General features: G+C 60.0%; 1 protein-coding gene across 3 annotated transcripts; it reads right to left on the bottom strand.

Annotated features, from left to right (window-relative positions):
* Positions 1–534: 534 nt before the first annotated feature.
* On the bottom strand, positions 535–15485 carry FTCD (formimidoyltransferase cyclodeaminase). Of its 3 annotated transcripts, XM_032488216.1 has the most exons (15): positions 15346–15431; positions 15189–15251; positions 14460–14643; positions 13664–13792; positions 12723–12811; positions 12454–12633; positions 11349–11486; positions 11134–11265; positions 7239–7300; positions 6745–6874; positions 6496–6657; positions 3295–3338; positions 2941–3079; positions 1670–1765; positions 535–701 (listed from the first exon to the last, which is right to left on the bottom strand). In XM_032488216.1, the coding sequence occupies exons 2-15, from the start codon at positions 15198–15200 to the stop codon at positions 615–617; spliced, it is 1584 nt and encodes a 527-aa protein (XP_032344107.1). In that variant the 5' UTR covers positions 15201–15251; positions 15346–15431; the 3' UTR covers positions 535–614. The 3 variants fall into 3 exon arrangements, with proteins under 3 accessions (XP_032344107.1, XP_032344085.1, XP_032344116.1); XM_032488194.1 differs by lacking the exon at positions 15189–15251 and having other exon boundaries at positions 15346–15485; XM_032488225.1 differs by lacking the exon at positions 15346–15431 and having other exon boundaries at positions 15086–15203.
* Between the last annotated feature and the right edge of the window lie 431 nt (positions 15486–15916).

Below are 15916 nucleotides of genomic sequence, written 5' to 3'. Positions count from 1 at the left end.
GAGCTTTCAAGAGACAAGTCAGCGCTGGTGCCCGGGACACCCCCCACCCAGAACCCCAGGGTCCGATGCTTCCCCTCTTCCGGCCCGGACTCGGGAACTGGCCCTCATGTCACCATTACCTCCCCAGGAACTCCTGGCCACCTGCTCCTTTTCCCCTTCTCCTGCCCTGCGAGGAGCTGGCGCGGCCACCCCTCACCTCGGAGGACTACGCACTCTACCACCCATGCAGCAGCGAGGCCTCGTCCCTCCGTGAGATGTGAGGGGTCCTGCTATGAGGCCCTGTTCCCCGGGCACCCCAGGAGCTCCTGTCTCCTCATGCTGTGCCCCCACTTCCTCCCACCCGTCTCCTCGTGCACGTAGGTCCCAGAGTCCCTGTCTCTGCCACTCAGCTCAGCCCTGCCCAGCCCCCACCCTGTGGTACCCCGCAGGCACTCCACAGGCACTGGTGTGTTGTGACTTTACTGGAGGCTGCAGGTGACAGAGGGTGACACCACCAACCCCAGACAGAGCCCACCCCCACCACAGCCCCCCTTTCCTTGCCCCCCACACCCTCCCCGCTCTGGGCCCCACAGCCGCCCTGTCCTCCCGACAGGGAGGTCCCCCCCCCCCGGCTGTCACTCCTGCCGGGCCTCCAGGCGGTCCAGCACCAGTGCTGCCTGGGTCTTGGCTTCCTGCAGGAGGCTGGAGATGCGCTGACGGACCTGACGGACAGAGAGACCTGGTCATCACCCCACTGGCCAGGCCTCTCTGCCACCTCCCTAGCGTGTCCACTCCAGGTGACCCCAAGCCCCTGACCTGGGGACCTCAGCTCCTCATGGGTCTCTTGGTGGGGGTGGGAGGGGCCCCTCTCCTTTCTGAGATGTGGGGCCAGCCAGACCCCAGTCTCAACGCTCTGGGCCATCCCACTTTAGCCATGACTGCCCAGGGCAGGGCTGAGTCCCCGATGCCCGAAGGGGCAGCACTCAAGTAGTCTGTCCTTTATCTCAGTGCCCAGGTGGTGGACAGTGACTTCCCTGATGGCCAAGCCCAGCCTGGCTGCAGCAGGCAGGTGCAGACAGGCTGGCCTTCGAAAAGGCCACAGTGCTCCCATTCCGAGCCAGGAAATTGCTTTTTAAAGATTGTCGCAAATCACAGAGACACATGGGTGGTGGCAGGGCTGGGAACAGGTGACTGCAGGGTCCCCTCTGGAGTGAGAAAGTTCTGGAACTTGAAGCGGTGGTGGCTTCACAACACCATGAATGTGCTTAATGCCACTGAATTGTACCATGTAACCAGGTGAGCTGCACATTCTGTGAATTTTACTCTAATAACAATAGCAATTAAATTATCAGTGGAATAATGGCGTAGGTTGGTGACAGGTCTTCGAGACCTCGTGTTGCCAGTGCTACAGCCCAGCCCAGCTCGGGGTCCCCAGCCTGGCCAGAGCTGCAGGGGAGGGAAAGAGGGAGTGCTGGCAGGCGCCCAGGCCTCCACAGAGACCCTGAAAGAAGACCTCGGCCGTCGCCGGTGCCCACACTCTGCAGGCCAGGCCTCATCCACCCACAGGAGGTGCGGGACCGTCTCATCAGACGGACGTCCCCTCCCTCAAGGACCTGTTGGCCAGGTGCCCAGGCCCCACGTCGGTGGACCTCCAGCCCCCCGTTGGGGCCTGGCCCACGCTCCTACACACCTGGTCCTTAAACTCATCATCGGTGACACCCTTCAGGTTGATGACCACGTTGAAATACGCACCAAACACGCCTGTCTCCAGGGCCTTGGCTGCCACCTGCAAGAGTCACCGTGACAGGGCGGCCACCACGGCGGGCGACCAGCAGAGGCTCGCCAGGCCCACTCCGGAGCCGGGGACGTGGCCGCAGGAGCTCGTGCCCTGTCCGCAAAGCGCCCGGGAGCTCCCGCAAGGCGGCAGGACGGCTCTGAGGAGTCCCCGGCCCTCTCTCCGAGCATAGAAGGCCCATCCAGAGACGGAGGTAACACACCCCCCATCCACCCCCGCTTCGAGCTCCTCTCATCTGAGCGAAGCCAGCCTCCTGGCGCACGGCTCAGGCCCAGGCCGGTCACTTCCCGGCCCTCTCCCTGGCCATGGGGGAAAGTCTTGGAGCCTCGGGAGCCCAGTTTCCCGCACAGCCCTCCCCCTCAGGTCACACGGGCAGGGGGAGCATCTACACAGCCCTCTGGAGCTGGGGAATCACTGGATAGAGGCCTGGCCCTCCCTGGGGGTGTCCCAGGGCCCCCACGCCATTGAGAATTCAGAGGCCCACCCTCAGCTGACCATTCCACAGCCTGGTCCACACCTCACTGGCCTCAGTGCTCATGACCCCACAACCAAAGCTGCATGGCCCTTGGCCAGAGCAGGCCACAAGGAGGCCTTCAACAGTGAGCACCGTGTGCTAGGTGCTCACAGGCCTCATGGGCCAAGGGGGTGCCCAGAACGCAGGGACCTTGGTCTCTGGGCTCAGCAGCTTCCATACGTTGTCAGCATTCTCAAGGGGCCTCAGGGCTGGACACCAAACACAGGTGTCTGTCTTGTAAAGACCCTGAGAGCCCTGGAGCTTCAGGACAGGCTATAGAACCTGCTCTAATGTCCCTGGTCCCCACGCCCTCCGCACACCAGCTGTGGACACATCTGTGAGCTGCTGTGGGGTTTTCTGGAGGGACAGGCGCTGGGAAGGAGTGGGGCAGGGTCTGTGGAAATGGTTAGGGATGGACTCTGTAGACACATTTGAGGTTCTGCCTCTCTGCTGGGATGCTCTGAACAAGACCCTTAGTTCTCCACCTTAAGGTGGGTAACTGAGCCGGCCCTGCTGGCTGAGGCCGGCCAAGACACCCTGCGAAGTGCTCGGGTCCAGGCCGGGCTCCTTAAACATACAGTGATCAGCTGTGGTGCCCAACGACCCTCCACACTGCCCCCACACCCAGCGGGCAGTGGACCCCTCCCTGTACCTGCAGGTCCGACCGGCAGCCCAGGTTCCCACACAGGGCCAGCTCCTGCAGCGCTGGCCACAGTGAGGCCACTGTCTCCGCCAGCTCCAAGGGCACGGCCACCGCCTGTCTCAGCCCCTCTTGCAGGGCAGCTGTGCGCCTGAAAGGCAGGGCTCAGTGGTCCAAGCCCAGGGCACCCAGGCACCGCCAGCCCCACCCAACAGCTCCACCCCAAGCAGGCAGAACTGGGGGGGCCACAGGGACATCGTTCCTTAGGCACAACACACCAGAGGTGGACTGAAAGGTACCAGGGCCTTTCAGGGCACCTGGCGTCCACAGCCTGGTATGGCACCCCACGGCCACTGCTGTACTCACCTGTCCCTGTCCTCAGGTGTGTTCTTGGGCAGCTTCACTGCTTTCTGTCAGAGCAAACACAGAAACGCCCAAGGGAGTGACTGAGGAAGAGGGCCTTCTGGCCACACAGGGGCCTGGGGGAGTCAGGTAGCCTCCACACCCGGACCACAGCTCCAGGGCCAGCGCCGCAACCGGGCACAGACACACTTTCGGATGAGCACTGCTAGTGGGTCCGTGGATTAAACTTCTCGGCATTCGGCCCCAGACAGAGGAAGGCAACATGGTGCGAGGCCTCCACATTGGGCACTGAGGGACTAGAGAGGAGGGGGCTGTGCCCTCAGGGGCCGAAGGGTAGCAAATCCTCCAACCCTTGACCTCCCCACAGCACTGGCTCCATTCAAGGCAACTGCGTGGCCCCCAAAGAGCAGACATAAAAGTTCAGGGCATGTCCCTCCCTCCCCAAAGGCGCCACCCAGCAGTGGTCACGCGGGTGTGTGACTCCCCTGGGTCGGGCAGGCCTGTCCTCATCCGAGCACCCTGTGCTGTGAGCGGCCATGTCCAGGCTCTCCCGCTCACACCTCAGTGTCCCAGCCCTACCCACGTGCAGGGCTTCTGGACAGGTCCAAGGATCACTGGGTGGGGACTGTGCCTTTCAGTTTTGCAGATTTGGCCAAATCTCCACCCCGAAGTTGTTACCAGTCAGCTGGGCCATCAGCCCTGCGCAAGAGCAAACTCTCCCAGGACCCCAGAAGCTGATTCTGCCCCTCCTGACACACCAACCTCCCCGGGGCCCCGCTGGTGTCCTGTCCTGCGACGGCTCGTTGCTCCTTTCCATGAACGCAGGACCCTGCTGGATCTGTGTGGCCAGACCCTGGTGGTGGCTTCTCCACTGGGCAGAACTCTGCTAATTTTAATCACGTCTGTCTTTCACGAGGCCACGTCTGTGCCTGGTTGAGGAGGCCTGGCCCCCAGAGTTGGACGTATTTTCTGAGCTACTGTGAGGTTGTCTAGGGGGCAGAGGGAGGTATATATCTAGCTTCTGACTCCATCCAGAGATCGCAAACGTATTTGGTGCAAGATAAGGCGGTTCCCTTATTTTTTTTCAGAAGTCCTTCTTCTTGCTGCTCAGCAGGAACATAAACCGCGCCAGTGTCTCCCCGGCTCACGTATGTGTGCGGGTGACTGTTGGCTGGGTGTGTCTCTGTCTCGTCGTTTTGGTTTAGGTTTTCTCTGAACCACTCCGCTTCGCTAACTGTCTTTCTTCTTCTTTCCTGCCTTTTGATTAGATTTTCATGTTTCGAATTCCTCCTCCAGTTCTTTTATATTTGTCTTATTTCTAATCTGTAGTGGTAAGAATTTGTAATATTTTTAGTGTTAATAATTACACACTAATTTTTACATGTAAGCTGACGTTTCTCCTTAGTCACCTCTCAGTGTCGTGAGCTCATCAGCACCGGCGACTGGAAACTCCGAGGGAGAAGTCCAGTAAGTTTGGCCTGGGGAGGCCGTTCAACTATGACACAAAACACAGGAAAGAGCAGAAAGACTGACTACTCGGCGACATAAAGACACAGCTCGCGTTGTCAGAAACCAGTACAAGCGAAATGAAGGTCAAAGCACGAGCTGGGGCTCCTGGATCGAGAAGAGTCCCAGTGAGCTCACCACGAGAGACGGAGAAGAAAAGGACACTCACTTCCCTGAAAAGGGGGCAAACACTCCTCCCGCTGCCCCGCCCGCAATGAGCCGCCCTCACCAGGGCGGCACCAAGAGACAGGCTGCGAGACCGCCCCGTCTGACAGCTCGCAGGTCAGGGGAAGAGGCGTGAGGACCGCACAACCTCTACAAGGCCCGCCGGACAGCACCCTTCAAGTGAGCGGCGCACCCACCCTGGGGCGAGAGTCCTTCTCCGAGTCACTCCTACTGCCCGTCCACCACACGCCTCCGCACGGACACTGTCTGTTCACCCTGCGTGTCCCAGCTGCATCCCCAGCAGGGCTCCGCCCCAGGCAGCCCAGCGGGCCTCAGGGTGTCCCCACTCCAGGAGAACGTCACGTGAAGGGCTAATGAGGCAAAACTGAGCCATTTGTGTAAGAAAAAGAGAAACTGGGGCCACAGGAATGTACACAAATATCCCAGGAACTGGGCACTGGCAGCTGCACCTGCTCGGGGGGCAGGGCAGGTGTGCTGGGGGCACCAGCTACCTTCTGCCCTTGTGAACTCTGAACCCCTGAAGGTTTCACTTATTTTAAAAAGCAAGTAAGTGAAATTCAGCCTTAAGAGTCCTTACAGAAGAGGGTATCGGTCTGTATGCCTCCCTGAAGACCCGCTCCAGTCAGACGGTCACCTCTTCCAGCATCACAACTTCCTCAGACGGAGCTCTGATTGTTCATGCTCTCCGAGGTGCCCAGCTCCCAGAGGTCCCCTCCCGGAGGTCCCCTGGTCCACGTCCTCCCTTCACGCCCAGTCTTGCCGGCGGGGCGGCTCTGTCTGGAAGGCCCTGGGATGCCTGGTGTCGGTGAAGCTCACACCTTCTCAGGCTGGTCTTCCTACACCCACGGAGTCCGAGCTCCCTCACGCCCGCTTGTCCCGGGTCCTCTCTGCTGGGGTTGCTCACGGACCTGCCCTGGGGCTTCTTGGCCTTGAACTTGCATCTCGACCTTTCTGCCCCTGGTTTTGATGGAGGCCCCTCCTCTGCTCCCCTCCTAGGTGAGCGCTGTCTGAACCTAACCACCTGTGTGTCCGTGTGATGTGAACATTCTCCAGTGGCCTGCTTTTTGTCTTATGGCTGAATGTCTTCTCTGGTCTCTCTGAGACCCTGACTCACCCGCATTTCCCCTGTGAAGATTTCTGTTCCAGCCCTTCCTGGCATGTGAGTTCTCCTTTGGGGACCCTGCCTCCTTCCAGCGTGGGCAGATCTGGGTGCCACCCACCAAGGGGACTCAAGGGGCAGCTGGCCAGGGGACACTGAGCCTGGCTGACCCTCCGGGCAGCTGTCCTTCTCTCCCTCCCCCCACCAAGCCCTACAGAGACTCCAACCCGGGGTCCTGCCTGCACCAGACCTGCTGGGCTCAGCCCTGCACCAGCAGGGAGGGAAGGCCCAGTAGAAGCCGACCACTGTCCCTCCAGCCTCTCTGGGCTTCAGCCCCCTGTGCTCCAGGCCCACCTTTCTTCCAGACCAGCACTGCCCACTGACCCCCAACCTCGCCCAGGGCTGCAACTCACCAGGTAGGCCTCGAAGGCGCGGGCGTCAGAGTCCACCATCGCAGTCAGCTTGGCCGAGGCTGCGTGGAAAGGCGGGATCAGACGCCGCATGGTCGCGTCCAGGTGCTCAAACTGGCGCCGCCCGTAGGTCATGAGGCCAACCATGGAGGCCAGCGCGGCACCCTGGGGCGAGCAGAGCTGTGTGTGACCTGCCCCAAGGCCCTGCCCTGGCCTCCCCAGCATCCCCGCCTGACCCGGGCCTGCACTCACCATGGCTGCACAGGTCCCTGCCACGGAGCCGCCCCCCGGGGCCGCCGAGCGGGCGCCCACCTCACGGATGAAGGCACACAGGGGCTGGTCCACCAGGCTCTGCTGGGACCCGCCCTCAGGGACCAGGTACCTGCGGGGATGGGGTGCTGGGTGGGGTTCAGGCCGTGCAGGGACGGGTATCAGAGAAGGGTCCTGGCAGTGACTGCCTGGCTGAGAGTGTGGGCTGGCCAGGCCAGGGTCCCTGACTCCAGGCCACCGCCCCACACCCCACCCGCACCAGCATGGGGAGGGGACAGGGCCCAGTCTGCAGAGCAGCTGCCCCAGGGAGGGGTTGTGACCAGCCAGGAGCTATGTGAGGACAGAGCAGGACCTTGTTGGGGCCTCACTGCACCTCCCCTCCCTAAAGGCCCCCAGCCCCACGCCTGGCGACAGAGCAGAGCTCTGGAAGGACCAGGTGTCTGCACGCAGGCGTGGGGGTCAGGGGTGTCACTCACTCGACGATCCGCTCCTTGGGGTTGAAGGGGCACAGAGAGTCCAAGCCCAGCCGGCTGACCACCTGGAAGAGAGGCAGGTGACAGGGAGCCGCCCGGCCCAGCCCCCAGCAAGGCAGGCTCTGGTGCTGGCCCCGCCTGAGCCCGTGGTGCATCCGCACCCTTGTGGGGAGCCAGCCCGGGCGCAGAGGCCACACCCCTGCCCACCAGCAGCCCTGCTGACCGCAAGCCCTCAGGCACCCTCAGGGCTGCCTGACACACCCACCGTGCTGCCCACTCGGAGACCAAGGCCCCGAGACAGCAGGGCCTGTTGGTGACTCCCCCAGAGAACTGACAGCCATGCTGCCCCCACATGAGCCTGCTGCTGGAAGGGACCAAGAAAACTGCCTCTTTGGACAAGATTCCAGCTCCTCAGGGGCCAGATCTGCCTGGTCCTTAGAGTCCGGGAGCGGCCTGATCTGCCCAAATGTGAGACTCGCTACGGGGGAGATGTGCATCTCCCCTAAATCCGAGGCAGAGGTGGCAGCAGCCCTGTGAGGAGCAGACGCTCCGGACACTCGCAGTGCCAGGTGCCCACGGCACAGCCCCGGGCCACCGGAGCCAAGCAGAATAGACACGGGCAAGCGAGGCTTCAGAGTCATGAAGCAGCGGCCCCGGGACAGTCGGGAGGCCTCCCCGGGAGCCCGGAGACGGGGCTGAGCGCACGCTGAGAGCCAGCAGCCGCCACAGAGAACCTCAGAGGAGCGAACTGTCAGAGCGGATTCAGCACCTGGAAACCATCCGAGGCCAGAAATGCCCAGAAAGTCTCGCCCAGAAGGTGGGTCCACCCTGGAGGCATCTGAGCAGCCCCCAAGAGTTGGGGGGTCCTAAGACCGCACAAGTTGGGGTCAGACTGGACACCCCTGAAAGATGACATCTCCAAAGATGAAACAGGGAAAAAAAACACCCACCACAGGAAATAACTGGGACACTTCCGGTCTCGGCCTTCTCTCTGGTGAAGCAGGAGAAATATCTCTCCTGGAAATTCTAACCATAAGAGTCCCTGATGGGGAGACGGGCCGCGGTTCAGGCAGAACTCCCTACTGTGTGGTTCCAAAACTCCGAGCAAAAGACTCATCTAAAGTGGCCCAAGCATCTAAAAGAGGCAAACACAAACTTTTAACCAAGAATTGCCACAGATGAGACTCCAAACAGGCACTCACAATCAAAAATCACAGAACACGTGAAGAAGTAATTGCTGTGAGAATCCACAGGCACGGCGGTCTGCAAAGTCAGACCTCCGGGACTACAGACCTCAGAACTTTCAGATAAAAAGTATAAAATGATACATTTTAAAAAGAAAAGAAGTGAAGGAGAAGGTACAGCGCAGTGGTAGAGCGCGTGCTCAGCAAGCATGAGGTCCTGGGTTCAGTCCCCAGCACCTCCATTAAATAAATAAATAAATAAAGCTAATTATCCCCTCCCCCCCAAAAAAAGAAGAGAGTATGAAACACATTGACCAGGAGTAAACAAACGTCAGAGAGGCGACAGCTCCCACAGAGAAAGGGTGAGGTCAGAAAATTCTCCATGCTGCTAAACTTGTGGCTGGAATTCAAGAAGAGCAGGACATTTGCACATCCTCAACTTCCTCCCCAGGCAGTGCTAATTAACGACAAAAGGGAAAACAGAAACATAGCAGTGAATAACCCTGGGTAGGGGACACCAGCTTGACCAAGGGACCCAGTAAGGCCCTGAGGAGGACCCCACGTCACTTCTGGGCTGCTCCTGCCTAAAGGCACGAGAAAGGTCAGCCTGGCACCCAGCGAGCAGCACTTCACAAAACCACCAGCCTGTGCTTTACAGCCCATCACCACCGTCAAGGAAGGGGCTGGCCCAGATTAAAGGCCACAAAAGACAAGGCACCTGAAGCTACTGTTGGTCTAGGCTGGACCCTGGAGTGGAGACAGTAATGTAATTTGATTGTGGTCGCAGATTAGATACTAGATTGTACCGGGTTGAATTTCCTGATTTTGAACGTCGCACTGTGATTGTGTAAGAGAACGTCCTTGATCTTAAGAAATACACCCTGAATGAATTCAGGGTTAAGGGCACAGTGGCTTCAATCTACTCACAAATGATCCAGAAAAAAGAAATGCGATTATATGTGAATACAGAGAAAGAATAATAGAGCAAATGGGGCAAAATGCAAACGATGGGTGGACCTAGAGATGAGGGAGCTCCTGGTACTGCTGCACCTTCTCTGCGAGGAGGAAATTACATCAGAATTAAAAGTTACGCAAAACTCTGTAACAGCTGGAGAGAAGACCGGGCCGCAGACTGCAACAGTGACTGAGAAGCCAGGCCTCCGAAGACCACAGCGGACCTGGCGGAGAGGAGTGGAAAGAAAGCGGAGAAAAGACAGACCGTGTGGAGGACGAAAACACTACCTCGGTGTAGCTGATGACTGTGAAGGAAAGGAACCGAAAACTGGGTCAAAAATACAGCGGAAGAAAACATCCCTGAAACGAAACAAGAGTGAGACCTCGTCCCAAAGGGAGAGCGACACAGACCAGCCAACACCAAGATGCGCGCGGCAGAGTCTCCGCCTTTCGAGGCAGGTTCTAAGGCAGATACTTAGCCACTGAAACAACCCCCTAAAAAATACCACAGCTCTAAAAAAAAAACCAGGAAATGGCGCAGGAAGAGAAGAGGGAGCAAGTGCTGAGCACGTCCTCTCTCGCCTGCACAGCGGCAGCCGGGGCACAGGCGGGCCTCGCCCTGCCGCGCTTCAGAGGCCGCGCTTGTTTACAAACTGAAGGTCTGTGGAAACCTGGCATCGAGTTAGTCTATTGGCACCATCTTTCCAACATTCTTCCAACAACATTTACTTACTTTGTGTCTCCATCACATTTCAGTAAGTCTAGCAATACTTCAAACCCTCCACCAGCACAAAGATTTCCGCTGGAAGCTCAGATGATGGTTAACGTTCTTTTGCAATAAAGTGCTTAAGGTACGTACACTTTTTTTAGACATAATGCTATTGCACACTTAACAGACTGCAGTCGAGTGTAAGCATAACTTCCATATGCACTGGGAAACCAAAAAATTCCTGTGACTTGTTTTATTGCGATATTTGCTTTATTGAAATGGTCTGGAACCACACCTACGATATGTCCAATGTGCGCCTGTGATAAGAAAAACTGATAAATCAAATTGATACATTTGGATAAAGGTTTTAAATTAATAAATCAAAATAGAGATAAATATATTAAGTAATAAAGGTAATCACCAAAATACCTAAAAATTAGACTAACTCCTCCATAAACCGGAGGGGAGCTACAGCCTCACATGCTTAAAAACAGGACAAAAGTAATTCCAGACATATCTGCTAAATTAGTCAATACAAAAGGATAAACTCAACTACCAAAAAACAAAAACTTTCAGGGAAATCCAATCATGTGCTCATTGTGAGAAACACCCTCAAAACAAAATGACTCAGAGGCCAGGACAACAGGACAGCCAAGGCCTTGCCACACCCAGAGCAGGCCAGGCGGAGCTGGGACAAAGGAGCCACTTTGTGAATAATCATGGACGCTGAGTGTCATGTCCACAGCCAACCCCCCCCCCCCCCGTGCAGGAGGACGGAGGGGTGCTGGTCCCCCCAGGAGACACAGGCGCTGTCCTCTCCGCAGAGGTTTTACAAGATGGAACATATCTCAGTTCTCAAAGAAAACCCCAGTAGAGTTCCCCAAATGAAAGCAGCACAATCTCAACCTCGGGGCCCAGACAACAGAGCAAAGAGGCAGAGGAGGAGGCTCAGACTCAGCCAGGGGTTCCAGGCAGGGCCCCCGCCCCCCCACCCTGGCCCAGGGCCCAGCCCAACCCAGCCCAGCCCGACCCTCCCTGGGGCCCAGCCCACCAGCCTGATGCGGTGCTCCTCCTCCAGGAGGAAGAGGTTCTCCTTCTCGCAGTAGAAGGCGGCCACGTCCAGCAGGGCCTTCAGAGGCACCAGGCCCACCAGTTGCGAGCCCACCACTGGAAGGCTCAGCTCCTGGGGAGGTCAGAGGTCAGGCCAAGTCAGCACCCAGGGGCTGGGCGTGAGCATGCCCTGGGGGGGACCACAGCCCTGCTCACCTGGGCTTCTCTGCAGGCCTCCTCGAAGACCATGTGCAACCCCGTGACCTCAAAGTCCAGGAGGTTTGTAGACACCTGAGCCAGGTTCTTCTCATCCAGGTACCAGCCAATGCCCTGCACCTTTTCCAGGCGTCCTGGCTGCAAAGGACAAGACTTTCCCAACCTGGCCCTGACAGCCTCTCCTGGGCCCCGTTCTGAGAGCCTCCTGCCCAGCTGGCCAGGGGGCTCCCTTCATCCCCAGATGCCTGGATGAGGCAGGCCTGGCCTGTGCGGTGCTGCCCGGATGGCCAGTGCCAGGCGGCTCTCCCACTGTCTCTGTGGAGCCAGAGAGGGGCCTGCCCACCACAAGAAACGGAGGCCCCTAAGGGTCAGGGCTCAGCACCGAGATGCCTGCCCCACCCCACATGAGGCGCTGCCTCCAGGCCAGCACTCCACACAAGCTTGTCCTGTGGGCCCGTCCCTTCCCTCCACCCCACCCCTCACCCCAGAGGCCAGCTCTCAGCCCTCACTCCTCGAGGTGACTCAGTCCATCCAGGAAGATCTCTGACCTCTGACTTCAACTGAAGCATAAAGAAGGATTTGGGAGATGCTATACGTTTGTGTTGTGCTTGCAGACAACTGAGTCTGCAGATGGAAACTGGGCTCCCGGGGCCTTGGCTGCCTGGCAGGGCCCAGGTCCCCAGGGTGGGAGCTGACAGGTCTGCAGGATGTTACCCTCCACCCCCTCACCAGGTGTCTCTGTGTCTACCTGCGTCCAACTAGAACCTTCTCCAGGAGTGATGCTCAAACGAAGTGACAGCTGCCCTGGTAGACTGTGGTGCGGATTAGGGCACCTGGGGCACTCGGGGGCATCTGAAGGTATATGGGGGCACCTGGGGACACCTGGAGGCACATGGGGGCACCTGGGACTCAGAAGCAGCTGTCTCCCTATCCATGAGGAAATACTGCAATATTCTAACAACAGCTGTAGCCCTGCCCACTTCCATGGAAAATGTCCTTTAAAGACAGGCTCCCCACGTGGCCCAGCCTTGAGCCTCCCTGGCGGGCCCCTCGGGGTTCCACAGGTCCCCCAACCCAACCCCGTGCGCGAGGCAGCTCCGCCCACCTGGTCCTTCCCGCGGCCCTGCTCCCGGAGGTTGAGTGCGATGCGGTGAGCCTGCTCCCTGGTGCCGAGCAGGTTGATGTTGAACGCGATGAGGAAATTCCGCGCCCCCGTGACGGTGGCCCCCCAGCTGGGGACAAAGGAGCTGGGCCCGAAGTCGGGTGCCCACTCGGCCTGCTTGAGCTGTGGGGCGGGCCCCCGGGTGAGGGAAGGGGAAGGAGGGCCCCTGCGCAGAGCCCACCCCCAACCCCCCACCTAGCGGGTCACTGCACCTTCTCAGGGAGGGCCTCGTACTCCCCGGCCCGGATGGCCGGCAGGGACCGGCGATGCGCCGTCCGCGCCGCCTCGCCGTAGAGGTACACTGCAAGGCGGGCCTGGCTGGTCAGGCCCTCGGCCGGTGGGCGCGCAGAGCCCCCGTCCCCGGAGGAGCGACCGGACAGGCCTGCCGCAGCTCCGTTTTGCTGGCGGCGCTCCTACCTCTGCGCCTCGTCGGATGGGCCTGGAGGGTCTCGGACGGGCACTGTGTATGGGCGGGACCCTCCACTCCACCCCTACTGCCCCTGCACAGAAGCCCCAGGAAAAGCCGGCACGCGACCACAAGCATTAGGAGTGGATGTGCAGGGCTGGAGGGAGAGTCGTGTTTCCTTCCAAAATACATTTTCATTGAACGATAAACTTGCCCGTAAATTAAGCTGCACAAAGGAACCCCCCACCGACTCCCAACACCCACACAAGCGCTGTGACAGACTGCGCCCCGTGTGTCCCTCCCCTAGGCCTGTCCATCCGCCCACATCGCCCAGGTCGCAGGGGCTAGACTGGGCTCACGTGTCCACCCGAGGCCCTGTGTGGGGCCTCGCCTCCATTTGGTTAATTCCCCAAAGTGAAGTCGTTCCGTTAAGGGCAGATTGTTAGGGTTCTCCATCCGTCAGGCCCAGTCCTTACAGGGCGGCTACTCGGCCCCACGCCCCCGCGCGCGGGAGCAGCACCTCCCTGACGCGGGCCCAGCCTTGCACTTTGTCTCAGTGTGGGAGAAGAGGGACATATTCCTGTCTGTCAAAAATCCGCTTAATAAGTTTTTTTCCTTACAGTCTGCATTTTGAAGGATCCAAGAGCAGAGGACCTGAGGCATGGCTGCTGCTGGTGGGAACTGAAGTGAAAGGAGGAGGCCCGGCTGGGGGAGCCCCTGGGACCGGGCATGCTCCAGGGCACTCACCTGGCACGCCCAGCTCCTCTGCCAGCCGCCGGCCGAAGGCCTGGGCACAGAGCACGCACTCGTCCATGGTGACGCCCCTCACCGGGACGAAGGGGCACACGTCCAGGGCGCCCATCCGAGGGTGTTCCCCTGCGAGAGAAGGGGGCTGGTAAACGGGAGGTCCCGGTGGGGAACGCGGGGTGGACCCCACCCTCTCTGGCCCCTTCCACGCGCACACCAGCCGTCCACTCAGACCACAGGAGCGCAGGAAGAAGCAGGTACTCCGGCTAATCCGGCATCTCTGTAGGGAGCCCCATCCTCTCCTAAAAGGGGTAACTCCAAGCTCTCAGAAAGTCTCCCCCTCCTTCTCAAACCCAAGACTCGCCATGGGGCAGACGGAGCTGCCAGCTTTGGATCAGCAGCACCCCCTCCCCGAGAGAAGGCGGCCCCCATGTCCCCCTCCCGTCAGGCGGCTCCTCTGCTTGAGATAAGCCTCCATCTCTCTTCACCAATGGGATCACTTGTGCATTCCCTCCCCCACTGTGAGCGGCCAGAGACCCTGCCCTTTTGACCAGCTCCCTGGGTGTCCACCCACCTTTGACCCTGCTGCCCAGGAAATGTGTTTGATTTGTGGGCTGTTGACAGGTTGGGGAGCGTCCTCTCCCAGAGCCTGCTCAGAGCACAAGAGCCTCACTGCTGGTCACACCTGGGCCCCCAAAACGTGTATGGGGCCCAAGGGGCATCGGGCTGGCCTGTCGGTACCATGCCGCCCGCAAGCCCTGTGGGCAAGGCCGGCCACCGGTGCTCGGCCCCTCACCTCTGTGCCTGCTCATGTCGATGAGCTGAGAGGCGGCCCGGGCAGCATTGAGGGCCCCCTCCACCACGTCCTCGGGGCGCCCCACAAATGTGTAGACAGTGCGGTTGGTGGAGGGGCCAGCGTCCACGTCCAGCAGCGTGCAGCCCGGGGTCTGTGCCACAGCTCGGGAGATGGCCTCAATCACCTGGGGACAAAAGCCACTCTGTGCTTCGGTCTCCCCGTGGGGGACGGAGCAGGGACTGGGGGGCCATGCCTGTCCTGCCCCGACCCAGACACGGGCATGGAGCTGGTGCCAAGCATCTGGCAACTCCCCAGAGCAGGAGCCCCAGGGAGGAGGAACGAGCAGCTCCCTGCAGGACACATGGAGGCAGGAGCCTGGGCAGAGGGGCTGCCTGGGCCCTAAGAAGGTGATCTATAGGACAGGGTCACAGAGGGTCAGGGCCCCGGCCCCCAGGTGGCCTGCACGGGAGGAGGTGCATGAAAGGTCCGGAACCTTCTGAGGCAGCAGGAAGGCCTACCCAGCTCTCTGTGCCTCAGTTTCCTGTAGGTCACATCAAGATAACAGCAGTGCCCGCCGTGTAAGGTGTGGGGAGGGGAGGCCACGCCCCACGGAGACCTTCACCCACCTGGTGGGTCGGCTGGAGGGGTCTCCTTTTCACACGAGAGGCCGAGTGATCTGCCCAGACCCCACGCCCAGATCCAGGCCAGGACCCCTGCCTGGCTGCTCACCCCGCGCCACATCCTCACAGCCCGCTGGTCACGTCCAAGCCCCCATCCTCATAGGGCACGTCCCTTTTGGAGAAAATTATCCCTAAGCCCCACACCAAGCACAACCCTCTCCTGTCTGAGCCCCTGTGCTGCCCCCAGCCACGCCCAGTCCCCTCACCTCCTGGTTGTTCCCCTCCGAGAAGTTGGGGACACATTCCACCAGCTGGGACATGGTCCAGGCCTTGATCCGTTGCTCCTGTCACAGGGCAGAGGCGGGAAGGAGGGACGATGAGCTCCGGCGCTGGCAGGACATTTATGCACCGGGCGGGGCCCTCCCCTGGGCAGGCTTCTCATTAACCACTAGTCATGCGAGGAGGGCTGTGGCACCTGTGCAAACTCAGAGCCGACCAGGGGTGGCCAGGCGTGGCAGGGGTGAGGGGCAGAACTGGGACCCCTGTGGGGCTGCCAACGGAGGAGGAGGATGGACGCTTCCGCCCAGGTTGGGGTGGGCTCCCCTGAAAGCAGGACGTGTGACCTGGACCTGAGGGGGAGGCCCTCATGAGCCATGGCCTCAGGTCAGCCCGGGCTCCAGTCCCAGCTAGTGACCCCCTGTGTGGCCCTCCAAGTGGCCTCTGGCCTGTTTCTTCCGGTGACAGCTGGAGCTGCAGGGCTGCAGGGGGACCGTGTGAGAGGCCCAGCCCTGGGCCCTCCCCTCAGCGGAAGTCAGCTCCCCTGGTCAGGAGGGAGAG

This window comes from Camelus ferus, chromosome 1 (assembly GCF_009834535.1).
Source record: "Camelus ferus isolate YT-003-E chromosome 1, BCGSAC_Cfer_1.0, whole genome shotgun sequence".
Lineage (NCBI taxonomy): Eukaryota > Metazoa > Chordata > Mammalia > Artiodactyla > Camelidae > Camelus > Camelus ferus.
The sequence above is the reverse complement of the archived record's forward strand: the minus strand, read 5'-3'. Positions and strand labels throughout refer to the sequence as shown.

Excerpts from the sequence above, each read along its gene's own strand:
- FTCD (XM_032488194.1), bottom strand. The coding sequence starts at position 15,399 with ATGTCCCAGCTGGTGGAATGTGTCCCCAACTTCTCGGAGGGGAACAAC. Across the intron at positions 11,266-11,348 it reads AGGCCTGCAGAGAAGCCCAG|GAGCTGAGCCTTCCAGTGGT; the intron begins GTGAGCAGGGCT and ends TGACCTCCCCAG. Across the intron at positions 7,301-11,133 it reads AGGAGCACCGCATCAGGCTG|GTGGTCAGCCGGCTGGGCTT; the intron begins GTGGGCTGGGCC and ends CCTCTCTTCCAG.